General features: G+C 39.8%; 3 protein-coding genes across 3 annotated transcripts in view; 2 read left to right on the forward strand and 1 right to left on the reverse strand.

The window, feature by feature from the left end:
- Positions 1-5,048, reverse strand: part of kcnq5a (potassium voltage-gated channel, KQT-like subfamily, member 5a) — a 109,875-nt gene extending 104,827 nt beyond the window's left edge. The window contains exon 1 of the mRNA XM_038737919.1: positions 3,754-5,048. Within this exon, the coding sequence (XP_038593847.1) occupies positions 3,754-4,133 (380 nt within the window). The 5' untranslated portion in view covers positions 4,134-5,048. The remainder of the gene's footprint in view (positions 1-3,753) is intronic.
- A 3,005-nt stretch (positions 5,049-8,053) lies between these two features.
- Positions 8,054-14,103, forward strand: cnrip1b (cannabinoid receptor interacting protein 1b). Its single transcript, XM_038736958.1, has 3 exons — positions 8,054-8,425; positions 9,818-9,962; positions 12,525-14,103. The coding sequence occupies exons 1-3, from the start codon at positions 8,247-8,249 to the stop codon at positions 12,687-12,689; spliced, it is 489 nt and encodes a 162-aa protein (XP_038592886.1). The 5' UTR covers positions 8,054-8,246; the 3' UTR covers positions 12,690-14,103.
- A 735-nt stretch (positions 14,104-14,838) lies between these two features.
- The window catches only part of LOC119917717 (calcineurin subunit B type 1-like), a gene marked incomplete at its 5' end in the record, with an annotated part of 36,686 nt that continues 31,108 nt past the window's right edge, over positions 14,839-20,416 (forward strand). The window contains one exon of the mRNA XM_038738131.1: positions 14,839-15,135. Within this exon, the coding sequence (XP_038594059.1) occupies positions 14,839-15,135 (297 nt within the window). The remainder of the gene's footprint in view (positions 15,136-20,416) is intronic.

A 20,416-nucleotide genomic window follows, 5' to 3' on the forward strand; every position in this document is an offset into this window, starting at 1 on the left:
TCACACGCATTTACGTAACTTCTCACATTCAAAAGCCGACATGTGGATACATACACCCGTGCTGACAGATAGATAGATAGATAGATAGATAGATAGATAGATAGACACAATCTTTACAATTGCACAAAACACAAAAAGTTAAGCAAACAGATGAAAAATTTGGTGAAACATCACTCTCATACACAGATCAACACACATGCACAGAAAGGAATCATCTTCTGAGTATAGAACATAATGCAGACTGTGGCTGGAACCCATTTCAGCAAATGTGATTAGCCCAACACACGCCATCTCATTAAGAGATTGAATCTTAATGCTAGCAGTGTTTCAGAGCACTATTTGGCAAAAAGCAAGCCCGGATTCTTAAAACTGTCTTGATTCATGCTGCATCCAATCAGCAAATCAGGTTTCCTATAAAGAGTATACACAGTAGCATACATATGTAGATTCCACACACACACACACACTATAAGGCTGTTTTTGACACACTTGCACAGCACTGATACACACACACACACGCACACACAAGCACACATAGCAGCATCTGTTTCCGCATAACAGCAGCCTAATTAAACAATCAAAAATAACTTTTCTTTTATAAATGGTGTACTTTCTTTGGTTTCTGTGTGTGTGTGCGTGCGTGTGTGTGTGTGCGCGTGTGTGTGTGTGCATCTCCTACCACGTATGAATGTATAGGCAATGTCTACATTTGCACACAGTGTGTATATTTGTTGATATATGAGTATGTTTTCTGGTTTGAGTGTACTGCATCTGTGTGCAATAAAAATGATATATACATTTGTGTGTGCGGGTGGGTTTGCACATTTTTTCAGGTGTGAATATACAGTACAGCATGTGTGCATGTGCATACAAGTAGTTAGTGTAATCTTATGTGTCTACATTTGTGAGTGTGTGTGTGTGTGTGTGTGTGTGTACATCTCCAGCACATCCATGTGTTTAATGAATAAGTTTTTTTTGCATGTTTGTGTATTTAGTTCTGACTTTGTGTCTGCATATACACATCTGTATGTGCAAGTGTGTAAACAACTGTACAAGCATGCATGTGTGTGTTGTCCATTCCCTCCCACCTACCATTAACATATACCACAGTGAATGATGGGGAGTCACAACTAAAGAAATCTATTCACTTAAATGTCATCTGACACACTGAAACAACAGTAAATTAATACTGAACATGACATTTGCAGTAGCACGATCACTGGAGCAACTAAACCAGAGTCACCGTGGACATTGCAATAGAACGCGGCATTCACTCCATAGCTTTCATTTGCACGATTGATCAAAACTATCCCCATTAGAAGTTATTGCGTGCAAGATGTTACTCACTTTATGGCAATTAAATTTAAACTTCAAAGTTTTGCTACAGCCGCACGTGGAAATTATGTAATGAATCTATTAAGATCAGTGACTTAAGTTTCATGTATGAATTGCCAAAAGGTTTCAAAGGTGTGTTGGTGCGACAGCAACAGCAACAAGTTAATGACTTCAGACAAACTCCACAAATGAGAAAGGATCTTTAAGCTCACTGGCACCAGAAATGACTGTGGCAATTAATGAACCAACAGATGGATGCTACATGAATCTATTAAAAATTAAATTAGAGCTCTGCGAAGCAATAATTTACACATTAACACTGAATAAAATGATTCCTTTAAGGTAAACAACACCCCAGCTCTTTGTAGCAGTTAATTGTTTTCAGCTCAATCAATTAATAAATCAAATGCTCTGACACAAAAAAAGAAAAAAATAGGGTATCCATGGCAGTCACATGACTGTAATAAGTACATTAATAAGCAGTCTAAGTCTAGATCAAGATGGCTGCATCAAAATAAAGTCCAATCACAATGCAGTGCATTTACTGTGACTGGAATAATCCAAAAGAAAAAAATCAAACCTCTCCCTGTGTATTAGTTATTGCTTGGGAGTTAAATCTTTTTCTGATGTTGCATTTTTCATTAGTGACACTGGATCAGGGATAATTTCTAAGTGATTAACTTAAAAATGGGGAATGAAATGGGGAATGGAAGAACTAGTATAAAGTCGACACCATTCAATACATAAATGCTAAACTAAGATAAAATATAAAGCATATCGTGTGCACATTAAACAGTAGTGAAATACTGCTATGTGTACAGTAGGCAAACATACATCTATGATTTCCACCTGAGTCCTTAAAAATTATTTTTCCTGTATCAAAGCACAAAAACACAGACTCCTAGTTTCTGTCAATTAGCCCTCCAAGTCAAATTTTTTTCCTAATCTCACTGATGTTTCTTAATCTCACTTACACAGTTTGGGTAAGACTGTGGTTTTGAGCAGATGTAACGACTTAACCCCTGTGACCTCAGCTGTCCCGCTTGAGCAAATAAAACGTCAACATCCGGCTTCACAGCCCCTCCTCTGACAGCTCCACTTCCTCCTTTTCACAGCGCTCCTAGTCCAGCAGGACTGTTGGAACGGAAAGGGATGTGGTGTTTCATCACTCCAAGCATGCTGCAGTTGGTGGGTGTGCTGGTGTATGTGTGTGAAAGAGATACATACGGTATATGCACATATAGATACATAGACAGTGAGTAAAAAAACCCAAACTTAATCAAGTCACAGCACTGCCTAAACTGTTTGATTGACAGGGAATCACTTGGGCCTGCGGCGCAGAAACACAAACCACAAAAGGATCTTGCAGAGTAAAAGTGTATACCAATAATTATGCAACTATCTCTAAAGATATGATCATAACCAATATAGCAACTGTTGTGGATTAAGTACAGTTTACAGTACATGGGTGTGTCATGTTGATAAGCATACTAAGTTGGGGCACAAAGAACAAATCCTATTACTTTAGTTGGACACACAAACCAGGAACGCTCAGCCTGACTGTTCTCCAAATTGGTTAATTGAAACTGCATGAACAAAAAGGAAACTGGATGTTGTTTTTTATATAAGGAGAGTTTTGCCAGAAATTCTGGCCATGAAGGAGCTATTTTACACCAGAAAAAACAAGCTGAAGGCTGTTTTAAATTTATGAACTGAAAAAGCTTTATAAAGTGTCCCTCCAGGACTTTTCCCAAGACCAACTCACTGTCCAAACTAGTGATGACAGACTCAAAAACATGCATGGGAGTAGCAGTTAATATTTCACCCTTTCTCACCCTTTTCAGTGGACAGCATGCTGACTTTCCGTAAGAGCATCAAATCTTCCAGTGTTGGGTCAAGATTAGGAAGAATTTTGCCTAATATTGTGCTTTGTCTGATTTATTGACTCTAAATGCAGTTTTTGCAACTAGATGTGCAAAATTACATGAGTGTGCATTGTAAATTTTGTAAAGCAACAGGTGATCACATCCTAAACAAATCATTTACTGACATAAAGTGATGCAGCTATAAATCAGTCAACTGGTGAATGAAATCAGGCCAGTGATAGTCACAGCCAGGACTCTTAACCACCAACTTCATCAAAATAAGGAGGGGGAAAGAAGAAAATGTGACCCCAGCTGGACCTTATCACCAGTGAACTACAGTATCATCTTAAATCTGTTATATTTTTAAAAGATGTGAGTCGTGTTTTTACTTTATTCTTGCTTAAATAAAACATGAATCATTTAAAATACCTGCTGTCCTTTAAATCCAGCCTTTAAGAGCTGGGAAAACTGTTGCAAAATTGAAAAGAAGGAACCGAAAAAGTGTTTTGTGCTGTATCACTTTGCGAGAATAACTAAAAGTGTAAGTACTCACACAAAAGCGTGGTAGACGAAAGCCCATTCTCTTGGTCTCTCCAACACGTTGTAGAGGTAATTCTGGAGCCGCCGGTAGCGCGCGTTCCGGCGGCCGCTCTGCGCGCTGTAGGTCAGCGGCTTCCCCAGCAGGCTGAGCCGGGCGCCCTGCTTCCTCTCCGATCCCAACACACCTGCCGTGGCGGGAGACAGGAGACCGTCCCCGACTCCAACCGCGTTATTCATCGTCCTCCGCCCAGACTCCACATCGTTGAGTGCGTAGTCCTGCACCTGGCGTCCCGTTGAAGTCTTCAGCCAGAGCCCGGTGCCGCCGCTCTCGTCGCCGGTGTGATTTCTCGGCATGGCATCACCAGCGTAGTGCGCTGGTAGACCGGCAGACATTCACATGTAGCCAAGTGCTCTTTCGCCTGAGGGTGTTTAGCTACCTTGACTTTCAGTGTACACTAAATAAAACAAAGAAGTGGTTGAAAGAGTTGAATATCTAATCTGCTCTCATTGTGTCATCCCGTGGCTGTTTGAGCAGATTCAAAGTCCGGTTTGGACACTTTGGCCATCTGCGCACGGCTGGAGAAGAGTTGGGTTATGAAGGAGTGGATCCATCGAGACATTTGGCGAGGGGGAGGGCACTCCCATTCTCTCACACTCTTTTCTTCCCCAACTCACCCTCACTCGCCGTCCTCTGTCTGTAAACTGTGTGGAGCCTGCCGGTGTTCTGTAGATAGGCCTATGTGCTACCTATCGGGATGTGCTACTTGCTCTGCGCATGTAGGTTAGAGAGAACACCGGTGCTGCCCAAAGCATGGTTCTCTTTTAGGCATCGGACACAAGAACGCGGCACCAGCAAGCATGATCTCTACAGTTGTGGCTCTATCTCTATCTATGGTGATTTGAATAATAAATGTTAATTGAAGAAACGTCAGAAGACACCAGTGCGCCGATGACGCAAGTTTTACGCAGGAGAGGAAATTGCCCGATACCCCAAATCACCCGCGTAATCTACCACCCATTAAACTCTGCTTTAAAACACTCCCAGACATAAAGTCTCTTATTTTGCGTGTGAAGTCGGACTTTAGGAGGGAACTGGACATGAAGTTGCGGGTATCACTGAAAATATCATGAAACGGTTTTCACACAGTAGGTATAAAACGCCATCAGTAAATTGGTCGACAGCTCTTAGTTCATATTAGAAACAGACTTTACAGTGAACTGCTTCAGCAGCAGTGTCTGTTCGGTCTCAAACTCTGGAACCGTACACGCTTTCTAAATATGCTGTTAACAGCTGTGTCGCTCTCTTCCTTACTGACCGACCATGTGACCCAGGAGACGCCTACTTTTTTCCGTTCTTTGCAACAACTTATAACTAAATAATCTTACATTGTAACTACGTGTGAATGGCAGCAATGTAATCAGTACCCTCAGTGATGTTATTGTGAAGTTCGGCTCGGTCCTTCTAATGAACACACCGAAGAACTGAATGGTTAAAAACAATGGTCAGTGGCAGTCCTCATCTCAAATACGTTTTTGAAGAGAGGTTAGATTTTTTGGCTATTAACCTTTCCCTTTTTGACTTTATCCATCAGACGCTCGGGATGATGTCAGCAACATGAGGCCATCGCGGACTTTTTTTCTTTAGACATGTGATGTTTTTTTCCCCCTGTTGTGATCAAAGCTTGACCTCTAGTGGTCAAACAGTGGTATTACATGTTTAGCCTATATGAGGCGGAAAAAAGTCCTCTGCAATTGGTTTGGAAAATCAGAATCAGCTTTAATGTGTGTGCACATACGAGGAATCTGACTCCGGTCTTACATTGCTCTCGTTGTACATACACAGAGCAAAAAGTACATAAACGCAAAAAAAGTTCAACAATAAACAGAAACAGACTACAGGGTATAGTACAAACATACACACACCGTAAACAAAAACAACAACAACAACATTTGTAGACAGCATGACAATAGTGTAATGGAGCAGAGTGCAAAGGATGCTGGAATAAATATGTTAATGCAGGTGTTTTTATGTACATAAGGTAGGTGAATGTGATACAATATATGCATGATATATACTGTATATATAAATAAACAGCTATTCAGAAACAAAAATGGCAAATTAATAATAAATTGTAAAGTAGAAAGGTAGATGTTAAAGTTAGAGTCACAAGGTTACTGTAAAGGGGTTGTTCCTAACACTATGTCTGGAGTTTGGCGTATGAGTGAAAACTGTTCCTGTGTCTGGTTGTTTGGCTCTGTACTGCCTACCAGAGCAGAGAATTCTGATTCTGAATATCTGGATTCATCATCTTGTGTTGAACTTTTATTTCCTAATTAGGCATTGTCCATCTTGTATATGGACAATATGACTCTACAGGGTTAGATTGGCCAACAGGGCTTTTCTAAAATATTCAGAAACAACATTAACCATTTCATTCATATCGATGGTTTCCTCCCTCTCATGTTACTCGGGATGATATCAGATTTATTCCGAGGTTAATTAAAATGTTTAATAAAAATTCTGAAGATGCCTTCTTGTTGCCATGCTGTAATTTGTAGATTAAGTTGGCAAACAGCTATTTTCTGTTCCTTTCTAGAAACAAAACTGTAACATCAAAATATTTGCTTTCTTGTTAAAACATCTGAAAGTAACTTACTTTTTAGTGAGAGTAACATTTCACTTTTATAGTAGGCTATAAAAAGTTTTTTTAAGTAGACTGTGGACTAACTTAATATAAAACTATGTTTTTTTATATTGGAAATGTGTGACGTCTAGTTAGACATCTGTTTTGACATCAGATTAGCAAGTCTGTGATGAGTGATGGCAGCTGCTAACATAATTTCATCACAAAGTTGGGTCAAATGGGAGAAAGAAAAAGGGGGTTTCGAAAGAAAGCCAAAAAAGAAAATCCCAACCAACCTCGGACATAGATGTTTAGTTTGATTTGACAGATGGACAATGTTGTGCCACAGCTCCACGCCAACCTGTTCAATGCTGTGCCTGGACCCAGCAGCACCTGAAGGGTTTCCCCTGAGGAGCTGTGGCCTTCACCCCAAGCTGGCAAGAAAGAAAGAAAGAAAGATCTGGGGTAAATCACAAGTCTCTTATTTGATATTTTCTTGCTCCTCGATCCTGGCTTGAACCAGAAACTATTTTAGTTCGCCATATTGCATGCCATCCGTAAGCTCTCATTTCTGCTCTGGAGACTCGCCCTTGCATGGTTTCCTTGCGTCTCTCCATGCATCCCTGGTGGTAGAAAGGAAAAGAAGTAAGTGAGGGAAAACATGGATGCACTTAAGATACAGAGATGTACCCCTGAGGAGGGAAAAAGGCCAAGAACTAACATCTGAAAGCAGAAAGAAACCATTCAAAGCACCAAAGCTCAAAGCTCCTGCTGCTAAAAAGAGAAGGTGTGTCATCATCAGGGTCAGAGGAGGAGTGGAAAAGCCAGCCAGTGGATTTCTGGATTCAGTGTGTAATGAATGTGTAAAGAGTAGGCACATGAGTTGTGTACTCCCCTGCTACACTCACAGTAGTGTTGCCCAAACTATGACTCCACATGTGCATGGGTTTACACACACATACACATCTGTTATGTTCAAATTGTTTTTAATGGTTGTTTAATTTATTGGGCTCAAATGCCCAACATTACTTTAATCAAGAATCATCTAATTTATGAATGTATCTGTGTACATTAAAATATATTTATTTACTGCTGAGACCTTAAACAGTTATTTTCTGATGGTGAGAATATTCTAACATCACCAACCCCGTGTCCCCTACAACGTGACCCGGCTATAGTAGTGCATAATGACATGAAGGTTTGTAAGGCTGGTTATAAAGATCCATATGAAGTACCCGAAGAACCACCCACTAAACAAAGAGGTTCTTATATGGCAATGCCTTCTGAAGAACAATTTAAGAACCTTTTTTCTGTAAGTAGAGATGCAGCTCACCATTGGTGGACACTGAATTGAATGCTGCCTGTTGATGCACATTTCATCTAGCTACTCATTTGTATTTTTACACGTCATTCTTACCCTGTTGGCTATATTGTTCTCGTCTGTGTTCAGTTTACACTATTCCAATTTCCATCCCAGTCCTTCAAGGATCAATAAAGCAATCCACAGAGTCTTAATTGGCAGAACTTCAGCACCGCGGACAGCGACAGTGTTTTACAATGGACTGAAATTAAATGAGAAAGCTGAACTAGGAAGGCAAGTAAGGAGGAAGAGAGCGAAGGAGATGGTGGGTGGGGAGAGTTGGACAGAGGGTGGTGGGAGTGAAAGAGAGAGAGAGAGAGAGAGAGAGAGCATTGGTTGGGATTAGGCCTGTGCTGCAGGCTGGACAGGATTAACGGAGCGCAGTGTGGCGCCATTCCCTGCGCTGTGCGCTCTGCTATGGACTTCTCCGCGCGGCATTTCTCCGTCAGCTTGGATTGATCGACAGCTGAGACCTATAGCCCACACTCCGCAATCCCTCTGATCGTGGTGATATATGGAAATATGGCCGACGTCCCTCAACTCGTCAAAATTGGGATTTCCTTGAAGATGCTTCCCAACAATACCGCAGTGTACTTCAAGTCCGACGGCGCCAGGTTTGGACAGACCCGGACCATCAAGCTGCTGACGGGGTCCAAGTACAAAATTGAGGTGGTCATTAAACCAGGAGCGGTCGAGGCCACGTAGGTAGCCCTTCGATTTTTGTTTCAGGCGTGGATTATCCTGACCTGGTCGTGTGTTAGGTTGTTAAACTGCCAAAAGATCATAATTCACTAGCCTAATGGGCGCTGCAGACGCATTTTCAGTCAACGAGGGAAACGTTACTGGAATAGCCTGTGGAGATGTTCCATGTTGGAAGGCAAACGGACACAGGCCTATAGCCCTTTCCAAATAATGGAGATTTTGTTGTCTGGTTGTGGCGTCGCTAATAGACAATCGATAGTCATTGTCCCTTATTAATATTGGGATAGGCTATAGTGACGTCATTGTGACTTACGGGTTTTTTAATTGGACAATTTCAATCTTCCATTTATCTGTAAAAAAAATAAAAAATAAATGTTGTTGTTTTAGTAAAATATCTTTCCTCTTCAAAGTGAGTGCAGCAGGGTCTTTGTCTGCTTAATCGCCAGAACGTTTGCCCGTAATTTTCCTCTTAATAACTCAGAGAGTAAATACATTCCTTGACAGTTAATGAAAGAATCAAGAATTAGGCTCATTCCTCGCATGCAAGAAGGAAAGCGCAGATTTTAAAGCTGCATTCATCGACTGTAGGATATATCGCCGTTACGTGCATGAAGTGGAAGAAAAAGGAGTTGATTTCCATGCTGCAGGGAAAACACAAAATCGCTTAATAATGGCTTTCTAGTTTTCTTATATTTGCATCACACAAAATATAGTTGCACTGTTGTGTTGTGTATGTTTTTCTGACAAAAAGTCCTTTCTTTGAGCGCTCAACAAGTCCTATTTCCAAGTGTAGCGCTCGAACATAGGACTGTACGAGGAGCACATGAAGGCACCATAAACCCCAATTAGTTGCAAGTCAAATCCACCACAGATTAGGACTCCACGTTTGGGCTTTGTGTCACTGCCCTCTTGTGATTTGCCTACAATTTATGATTATGTCATGAACGTTGTTGTACTTCCATCTACAAATAAGGATTAGTGTAGGATAACTTATGTAAAGAGGCTAAAATAACAAGCACTCCGGTATATAAAAAAAATAGGTCAAACATGCAAAATTTTGTGTTTGGTGCGCAGCTGCAGACCTATTACAGCAAATGATTTGTCAAGATGAAATCCTGACTGGAACACAAAAATGCATCAATGAGTAGGCTATGGAGCTCACAGTTTATCTATAGCAGGATCTATGTTTTTAGTACTTTATTGGATTTTCCATCACAGATAAAATTATTGGGTTTATAATCTGTTACTTAGTGCTTTTAAATTGCATGTGTCATTGTAAAAAAAAAAATCGTCCAATCATCAATACAGCCTGTAGTCTTTATTTTATTAACACGTGGTTATATTTGAGCATGTTTATTGATGAATCCGTTGTGATGTGTACTTATCCACAGGTCAATGAGTGTGGGTGGGGTGACCTTCCCCCTGGAGCAGCAGTCCAAAGACCCACAGTCAGTGGTCTATACTGGGCAGTATGACACAGAAGGGGTGGCACACACCAAGAGTGGAGAGAGGCAACCAGTTCAAATCAACATACAGGTATGATATACTGTACACTGGGCAGGAAATTAACTTTAATCTGGAGGCAGGAGAAGTCCAATATTCAAAAATCATTTTATAGCCAGGAAGTGTTCAGGATCTGGTCTAATTGGTAGGGGAAACTGCAGGCAACATCCGACCTTGTTTGTTGATATATGGAGCTTGCTTGTTTTCTGGCTCTTATATCAATGCCGGCATTAAAGATAATACTGATTGGTTACGCTGGCTAAAACTACATAATCTAAACAATAACACAATAGACATTTAATCTTTTCTATGACAGCATAATGTTGGGAACATCAGCGTACCAAAGATGTATTTGAATTGAGCTTGCCTGTAACGTCACATTTTAAATTCTCAGTTCCACTGATGTCCACACAGTTAAAGATTGTTAAAGGATCCCTATGAGTGACTCCCAGTGACACCCAGAAGTCTCGCTCAAGGACCATTCTTGCTCTGAAATCTAACGAGATGCGAGTTGTTGCAGGGAACCCCTGCGGAAATGAGGGAGAGGAGTTTGATGTGTACACAGAGGAACTGCTAGCAAGACTTTATTTCCTAACGTTGCTCCAGAACAACAAACTCCTCTCTCCAGCTCTGACTCTCACGTTTCCACCATCGTCTTCCTGCAACAACTCGCCTCTCACAAGATTTCAGAGCGAGAATTGTCCTTAAGTGAGACTTTACTTTAACAGTTTCTTGTTAAAAACAAAGTGTCACTGGGAGTCACTTATAGGGATCCTTTCCATGATGTTATTAGACACCTCGTATAACAGCCTGTCAGTGGCAAAAAGAAGCACTTTTTGTGGACGTAATTTTGATGGGCACAACTGGTCCGTAGGAATAAGTCTGGTCTATATTTTCCTTCTTCAACAATGGTCCCTTGGTATTGAACTCGATCTGTTCAGCAGATCTCTTTCTGTCTTCTGAAATTGCTTGAAGACCTAGCTCACCTAATACGCTCAGTCTTTCAGTGTCACTAGCATAATCCATCACTAGCTCTTCTCAAAAACACCAAGTCAGTTGTCAGGCACCTACAGTATGTGTCACTTCCCTTATTCTTGACACCTTGGACAAAAGTATCAGCCAAACAAGAAAATGTATATGTCACAAATCCAATGAAAAGACCAGAACCAACAATTAATTGGTCCTATAGCACATATTTGTGAAGCAAAATGCAAATCTAGCTTATTACTCTGTGCCATAGAGCTCCAGTTGTCCAAAAACAATTAAAAACTTTGCCTGTGACACTGTGACTGAAAGTAATCCCCAACAAATACACAATTTACTCTGGTTTTAGAAGTGTCCAGCTGAAAGTATTTGATCAATTCAAGATCTTCAGTAGGAACAAATGGACCATAGACATTGGGAAAGTCAGAAGGTTTTGAGAGACTGACTTGGTTTGGGCCTTTTTATGGGATTTGTTGACAATAAAAAAAATACTGAATATATTCAGTCTTATAATTTATTCACATAGTGATAATTTTCCAAGTGCTACTCTACAACTGTGTCTCATCGTGTTCCTTTAATCCTCGATTAAAGGCGGAATAGCAGTCTAACCAGATGTGTTTATGTTGCCATGGTTATGTTTCTGCTGAAGTAGATGCCAGCCCCAAGAGTTTCCATGGTTATAGATTTAGGGTGTGATCCAGGTACCCATGGATGATGATAGCTACCTGGATCACGTGATCTCTCAGGTGTTGAAGCTTGTCATTAATGTAATATAATTAAGGCTGCAAATAAGGATTATTTTTATTATCAAAAAATCTACTGATTGTTTTCTCGATTAATTGTTTGGTCTATAAAATCTAATTACCTAGAGCTTCAAAAGTCTTGTTTTGTGTGAACAAATGTCCAAACCCCAAGATATTTAGTTCACTATCATAGAGCAGAATATTTGCCTTCTTTGGCCTGAAAGATTAGTCAAACCCATAAATTCTACCAACATGAGATGTCCATTGTCTTTTGGTTCTAACTTCACCCACAAAATTAGTTATTGATGTTTGGTGGGCAATACAGCAATACACAGAAGCAGCTGTTGTAGTTCCCTGTGTGGCTATGAAATCACTGCCATCTGACATAAATGTTCAAGTTTAAACTAACATTTTTACCTTCTTTTTTGAATCCCTAACCCTACGGAGAATGAAAGCATAATGACACATTCAAACACAAAGTTACAATTGTTATACAGCCTATTGACATAACATTTTTACAAATATAATTGAATCTGGTTTGACATGCATGTGGCTGTGTGTATCCTACCCATCTGTCCAGTCCACACCCCGGGGGCCTCTGGGATGAAAGGGTGTGTGTTTGCGCGTTTATGTGTGCATGTATCCATCTGTCCAGTCAGTATGCTTCCTGTTCATTTCACCTTCACATTATTTTACACAGGATAATATAATGTGAGTCTCTGTGTCTACATGCGTATGGTTGTGTGTGAGTGCGTGTTCCCATCTGTCTGCTCTGTATGTTCAGTCATCACTTTATCAAATTAGGCCACTCAAAGATGCTGAAAACTGTTTGTGTATGTACTCATCTGTACATGTGTTTCCCCTTCAGTTCACAGAGGCGGGGATGTTTGAAACGGTGTGGCAGGTGAAGTACTACAACTACAACAAGAGGGACCACTGCCAGTGGGGAAACAGCTTCAACAGCATTGAATACGAATGCAAACCCAACGACACTCGTACACTCATGTGGGTCAACAAGGAGATGTTTGTTTGATGCAGGAACAGCTTGACATATTTACTCTGCAAAAACACAAGATGTGACGTTTCTGATTGTCAGTATGTCATATTGAAATTAACATTTGCTATCTCTTCCTTTTGCTAAAAGGATGTGTTTATCCTCCCTTCCCATATCTACTTTCAATCCATTCCACTTTGGCTTTATTGTAGTCTTTAACTCTCAACTACCAATATCAGAAAAAGGGTTTTGTCCTGTAAGAAAATACATCAGGTTAACTGCCAAATCAGATCATATGGCAGAACATATATAATGCTGTGATGTTGCCAGTTTTGTTTACATTGGTTTTACAGTTTTTATTTTGTATGGTGCTTCTACAAATTTGTCAAAATGAATAAGGCACCTTTTATTGAGGTTAAATTAAAACATGTAGCACTTCTCAACAACCTACGTGAAAATCAGTTTTAATTATGTTTTGAAAGACTGAGATAAAATGACGTTTTGAGATAAATATTTTTTCATATGCAGTTCAGTTGTGGCATCTGGTAACCCTCAAGGTTGTTCAGACTTATGTGTATGAATACTACTGTATGTGTGTGAGTGCTTGTGTGCCTATGTGTTTAGTGACAGTATGTGTATGTGTGTGTGTGTTTTACAAACTGTGACAGATTTAACAGATGTGTTTATTTGTGTTTATGTACTGTACTTTAGAGCTATGAAGAGTTTCATTCAACATTTCTAGAAAGTCATGTCATGTCAAATGTCAGAAAACCATTGCTGGCATGAAACTTAAGTATAATAAGTCATGTTAACATTCACCAAAATGTTATTACCTTGTAGAATAGAACATTTCCCCCCTTGACCAAGACCTTTTGATTTCCATAGGCAGAATTTGAATTAATTAAAAAAAGGGCCCATAGTATTTTGGAATGAACACTCTGTGTAGCTGTGTGTATGTGTATTATTATGTAGTATGATTTTGTACATTATACTGCAGTAAATACAGTATAATGCATTAATGGAAGAATTTTGTGTTTGGGTGAAGTTGTGCCCCTATTTACAATGTGTTTGTTGTCTCTACCTCTTCCGAAGGACTTAGCCATGAAGATTTGTGTTTATTCAAGAGAAATAATGTATTTGGAATATTCAGAACATAAACTGAGATATCTTTAAATATTTTTTCTATTTCTTGTGGTAAATTGTGATATTTAAAAAAAATAGTATTTTTGTACAGTGAACCGTTTGACATATTTTCATATTGTGTGTATTTTGGTAGAAATAACTATAAAACATTTTTACTGAAACATTGAATTGACCTATGCAAAACATCAGAGAAACAAAATAATAATGGAAAGGTGCAATATTGTGGTGAAATTTACTTATCATTGTGATCTTTTTGTGAAGATGTTGTTTGTTTCTACTGTAATTAATAGTAAAATGGAACAAATTTTTGTGTGGCAAATGCATTTCATTAATTTATTCTAAACTTAATTTAAACCATTAACTACATTAGAATTATTGTTTTGACATCTCAAGCAACTACTGCAGAAAAATCACTGTTACAAAGTAAACTACATAAGTGAATCATATCAAGTTCATAATCACAGTATACGGGAGCTTTTAGAGTTCTGATAATCAAATAATAAAAAGATGTCATCCTGAACTGTTGGTGCATCACAAACACTGCAGAAATATGTGAAATGGTAAGAGGGACAAGTCCCAGAAAGCATAGTGATATAGGTTACACACTGACAAACCACTATGGAACTATGTGCTGAAATGTGTAAGATAGGTAAGTCACCTGCAAACTGAAAATGATTCCCTGACAGGGTTTACTGTGCACCGGCTCTTCTGTACCTCTAAAGCCACTTAAAATCTCACTATGGTTTACAATGCTTAGCATGGACTTAGTGCTTGTCCATAAGGCAAAGTCTGTACTATTGATGAACAGACTTAGTGCCAAAGGGATTACATAACATGAAGTTCATCTGCTAGTTGTGTTCAGTGAGGTTCAGGGTGCACGCACAGCTCATACATATGGGAAAAGGCGACTTCCTGCAGTACAGCCATGCTGCCAGCGGGGGGAGCACAAGCACAAACCTATTCAGGAGGTAAAAATATAAATAAATAAATATAACCTGCTGCCCCCCCCCCCCCCCCCCCCACCGCCTCCTCTCCCCTCCCCTCCCCTCCCCTCCGCCACCGCCTGCTTGTCAAACCGAGCCTCCTCCCCCGCTTGCTGTCCCCTCCCAGCGGGTCTCCCTCCCTTCGCCTCTGCAGTGCAATCCTCGGTAAAGGAGCGAAAGGAGAGAGACGGATAAAAGAGTCTGGAGCTGGGTGTAGAGCCAGGAGGAGACCTCAGAGAGCACCACAACCATATATTTTTTTGTATTTCTCGCCAGAACTCGGCGGCCTACCGACTCCCCCCTGTTGTAAGCCTTTTCCGCTCACTTCGCCTGGATTTCATCATCCGACCTGCAAGATGGTAAGCAGCAAAGCTCCCACTTTCACCCTCCACCGGCTGGTAAACACACCAGTGGGCAGGCCTGCGCTTTAATGTGTCGAAAAATGTGGCGTTTTGACAGGTTGCTTTTCTTGGTGAGCGCTTTGCCTTGAGTTAACAGTCGACAACGCGGAGCTCGGCGAGAAGGAAACGCTTTCCTCGCCCACTTTTGGCTCCCTGTCGCGCCCTCTGTGTAATATCCCGGGGCTGACAGTAGCCTGAAGCTTATGGCCCAGATGTATCTTATCCCTTCTCGGCACAGCCTACACTCTTATTAGCAACGAGACCCAGAATAGTTTTCGTGACAAAAATACACGCTTAAGAGGCCTAAGTTTGCGACTAATTGTGGCACATTTTACACACCAGGCAGGGAACTGAAACGTTTCAAGTTACGCTTTTGCCCTATGCGCTCTGCATTAAACGTTTAACGACATTTATCTCAGGGTGTTTTCTAGGTGGCATGGCGGTGTGTTGATAGTTGCAACACTGTTTCATTTGAGCCTAAGCTTTAATGCATAGGTCCAGGCTGTATATTTACAGCGGTTGTAAAGGAGGCTGCCATAGCATGCCACTGAATTGGCTCATGCTGTCCTAATTAATTGGTGTGTGTATAAAAAAAAAAAAAAAAATATATATATATATATCGGTGTGTGAGGGTGAGTTGCCTAGAAACCATATATGTAGTGACCAATAGGAGTGGACCTGACCGGGGGATCCATCCAACCACAGATCAAGCACACCTCCACAGATCAATTATCTGATCAGTAATTGATGTCCTGACAGCAGTATTGGCAGTAGTATCCATTTGTTCACTAGCAATCCGTTTAGAAACTTTTTTTCTGGACAGGAAGAAAATTATATGTTTATTTGTGGTGAAACCAGTATTGCTTTATCATATCTAGTAGATTCAAGTATTGACAGGAGCCAATGAGATGTCAAGTGTACAAACTAGAGCTAGGCCGATATATATTCGGGGGGCAGATATATAGGCTGATATCAATTTATTGGAGATGTATCGTTATCAGTGTATATACAGTATATGGGCAAAAGTACTGGGACACCTACACATTACTTTTATAACATCCCATTCTAAATCCATAGGCATTAATATGGAGTTGGTCCCCTCTTTGCAGCTATAAAAGCGTCCACTCTTTTAGGCTTTCTACAAGATTTTAGAGTTTGTCTGAGAATTTTTGCCCGTTTATCCAGAAGAACATTTGTAAGGTCAGACACAGATGTGGGACACAAGGGCCTGTCAAGTTCTTCCATACCGAACTGGGAAAACCATTTCTTTATGGAACTGGCTTTGTGTACGCGGGGAATTGGCATACTGAATGAGGAAAAGGCAGTTAGAAGAACTGTTTGTATTTTGTTGCTTCTAGATTTCCCTTTAGAAAGACCATACCATGAAAAAGCTGCCCTTGACAAAAGTATTGGGACAGTGTCCCGCTACTTTTGTCTATATAGTATATCAGCCGATAATTAACAAGAAATGTCAAATATATGTTTTGAGGTTATTGTCCACCAGAGTTTGCCAGTGTCAAGTTTCTATTTGATCTGTAAAGTGTTTTGCTTAGTACATTATGTTGGTCACAATTCTTGAGCCTATAACCAATCAAATCATTATTGGATCTTTTTTTAAGTTCTCAAACACTGATATAGATATCGACATCAAAGATCCGGTATTTGTCAGGCTGTAGTGTAAGCACACTTGTAGACATACTAATCTATTAGAACAGTTGGTTTTTACACTCACAGCCCACAACGTGTGAGCTCACTTGGGGCATGTTTATAGAAACGGGTTTGGACACATTTGCTGAGTAAAACTTAAAATCTGGAGTGTTGATTGGTGCAAAAGATTACTTCTGCAAAACCAGATTTACATTCAAAGAGATGCATAAACCACACACAAAGGCCAGGGATAGCATGCAGTCTCAGCTCTCTGCCAGAGGATAGAAACTCAGAGCGTGAATGTCATACAACTTATGGCCTGTCAAAATGTATTTTTCTCAGCTGCAGGGGGAGGTTGGTGGCAGGGACACGCAGTTGCTTAAGCATGTAGTGGAATCGTCTGATTCTAAGGGGACCATATGCTACCTAGCAATCAAGCACCACCCACATAAGGATTGAGCTGTAGCTAATGTAAAAGAGATAAAAGCCACAGCGAACCACCAGCAGAAGTGATGATCAACACTACGTGATCCACGCTGCACTTCCAACCAGCCCACTCAATCTGGATTTATTCTCCTCACCGGCTATTGCATCTCTGCAGTGCTCGGCTTGCACCAGAGCCAGCAGTCACTGGCACAGTCCAAACTCTTGTCATTAAACATAATTTTTTTGTCTGGTATGTCAGTCTCTGTGCCCAGTGAATAGAAAAGTTTAAAGTAACACTCAAATGGCATGTCGAGGGTAGCTTGCCTCTGTTATTAGTTGTTGGAACAGGATGTTTAGGGGGCGTAAACCATGAGAGAGTGTTCAGTAGCACTCAAAAGTTGAAAAGTTCAAAATGGATGTACTGACACTGACGTTGGAGAAAGTGAAGGAGGGTTTAAAAAGCTGTTTTGAGTATTGTGTTGGTTCCAGTTTTATTACATTTTTCACCTACTACGTTTGGGCAATAGGATAAATACAACACCTGTTGCCGAGAATCAGAATCTATGGCTGATTGAGGTTTAGGCTGATTTAAATTACCAAAGTAAGTGTCTTTCTATTTCTGCCTCCTCAACATTCAAGGCATCAAATGTGCTGTTGCATATACTTAACCTTTAAAAACACATGTTGCACACTGTCAGTGGTACCAATGGAACCAACATTATGGGGCTTCATTCACTGATAGCCCTTACCTGCAGTGTGTTACGCAGCGAACCAAAGTATTAGAGTATGGAGAATTGATGTACTGGTTGAAGGGGTGACTGTGGCCAGTGGGAAGAACCAAGCCCCAATGCCTACCACCAAGTAACCGCCAAATATTCACACATTTCCAGAAATTTAAAATAATGTCATTTTTATATTAACATATGATGAAAAAGTAACAGTTGAAAATAGTTTTCAAAATAATTTTTCTATTGTTGCATCCCTAATTTGATCTGTTGTAGAGGCTGCTGTTTTAACACATTCACCACAGCTGCAACATTTTGCATGAACGCCCACATAGCAATAGTGAGGTTGTGTTTGTGTCTGTAGAAATAATAGTGCTGAAACGAAAAGTCGGTCAATTAGTTATAAGGCTTTTGTTTAATTAACCGATCATTAAAGTTAGTCATCAAGTAACAATTCCAAACATAGAGATTTTTTGCTTTTATTTGTAACTTGACTTATTGTGAATTGATTATCTTTGGGGTTTTGACAGAATAAGCACATTGAAGACATAATTTTGTTTTGTTTTCTTTGTTTTATTTTTTGCATTTTAATACATTAATCATAAATATAGAAAAAATCATTTACAACAATCGTATGCCATGACTTTAGGAAATGTGTCGCTGCCCCAGTGACACCAAGATGAATTCCTATATTGGCGAACAATCTGGTCTTGAGCTGTTAAGTAACGATGATAATAGATATTAGACTTATGTTCTTTGCAATTGGTAAATAAACCACTAGGTTAATGCTTAAGAAGATTTGGGCATTGTTAGTTTAAATAGCGTTATGAGGCCTCCAAAACCCTTTTATAATTAAGCCCAAGTCAGGGATAGAAATGGCTGAGAGGATTAGCCCTGCCAGGGTTTCTTCAGGCAGCTAAGAGTTTGGTAATTATTTTCATATTTGCACTTGACTCCTAAATCTGGCAGATCCCTGACACACACACACATATCCACACAGAAATGATGCTTCAAACAAAAGGAGAATAACTGAATGTCTGTGCAACACAGACAGATGTAAACTTACAGCAGCTCACATGCACATTTCCTCCATGGCACCTTGTCTATGTAATATGGTAGCAGGTTATTAATGATATTGAGCTAGCTGGTTATTGGCCTGTACAGATTTGGGCTGAAAAATGGAGGGGTGAACTCTATTTAAAGACCCATTTGAAAGCTCAGCTCAGCTCTGCACTCTGCTACGACTCTGGAGGGTTGAGTATGTTTATCATGAAGCTCGGCTATATGGCAAGCTTGATACTTGAAGACACATTTGTGTGGAGGAGGGGAGTGTGATCCCTGAACTAATCAAGTCAGTAAGCAAAGCAGTGAGAAAACGCACAGCAAATGAACTGTCTTGAACGCATGCGCAACACATTTTTTCACCTCAAAAAGAATCTGTCGGTAACATAATGCGTTGTGTGGGAAAAGTAGTTTAAATTTGCCAAGCTAGACACACTTGTGTTGTCATTTATTCACCATGTACGCACACACACACACACACACACACACACACACACACGCGTACCTATCCAACAGTGCACCGTCGGAGTAAACTGCCAAGTGTGGACCTGTGTTTCCAGTCCTTTTGAAGTAAAATAAATATAATACAAAATTTACTTTTACTGTCTTTTAACATAATATTACTGCAAATTTGCTTTTTTTTGCTTTTTAAAGAAATTGCCAAGAGGGGACTTAGATCCTTAAACGATAGCTACCTATCCAAGAGGGGACCTCCATTGTTATGCAGTGGAACTGTCTGTGCTCATTCTCACCTAATGACTGTTTTTACCTTCAAAGACTTTCTTTGTTTCTTTCAAAAATGGATAATTTAACTTTAATGTGAGCAATGTGTAAACATTTCACCGTGATCCAAACTTTAATCACTTTAACTGAAAATAAATAAACTTTAAACTTTAATTCAGAAGTAACTTTGCTGCATGCATTGATATCAAGCACTACAGTATTACCAACAAAAATTACTTGATCTAGGTTTCGAATACCGTTTAAATAATAATAAAATATCTTATTACACTAGTGCACTTATTTAAATTTTCTCTTAGGGGAATTCATATTCTTCTGTGTGGGATGGTCATTTTTATGACCTGTGATGTATGCATTTTAAAGAGTTACTTTGTATTTGCTCTTAATAACTGAATCTTAGACTGGTTTTGAATCAAAAACAATAATACTTATGAGAAAAATTTAATCTCAACTAAGCAGTCTGTTGACACATGATTTGATAATATGCTTTTGAAACAAAACTTAAAGGCTCAGCAATAGTAGATTTCCTAACTAGTATTAAGCTTCAGACTGTAAGATAAAAGGCTGCCCAAATAAAATGATGTCCTGATGGGTTTTCATCAGGAATGCATGGTATTTTCATGTTTGCATTAGGCCTA

This window comes from Micropterus salmoides, unplaced genomic scaffold (assembly GCF_014851395.1).
Source record: "Micropterus salmoides isolate LMB-PRFRI ecotype aquatic unplaced genomic scaffold, ASM1485139v1 Ms_hic_scaffold_22, whole genome shotgun sequence".
Taxonomy (NCBI): Eukaryota; Metazoa; Chordata; class Actinopteri; order Centrarchiformes; family Centrarchidae; genus Micropterus; species Micropterus salmoides.

Bases quoted from the DNA above. Each gene is read 5' to 3' on its own strand.
- cnrip1b (XM_038736958.1), top strand. From the start codon at position 8,247: ATGGCCGACGTCCCTCAACTCGTCAAAATTGGGATTTCCTTGAAGATG. The intron at 8,426-9,817 runs GTAGGTAGCCCT...ACTTATCCACAG, and splicing joins CCAGGAGCGGTCGAGGCCAC to GTCAATGAGTGTGGGTGGGG. The intron at 9,963-12,524 runs GTATGATATACT...TTTCCCCTTCAG, and splicing joins CAGTTCAAATCAACATACAG to TTCACAGAGGCGGGGATGTT.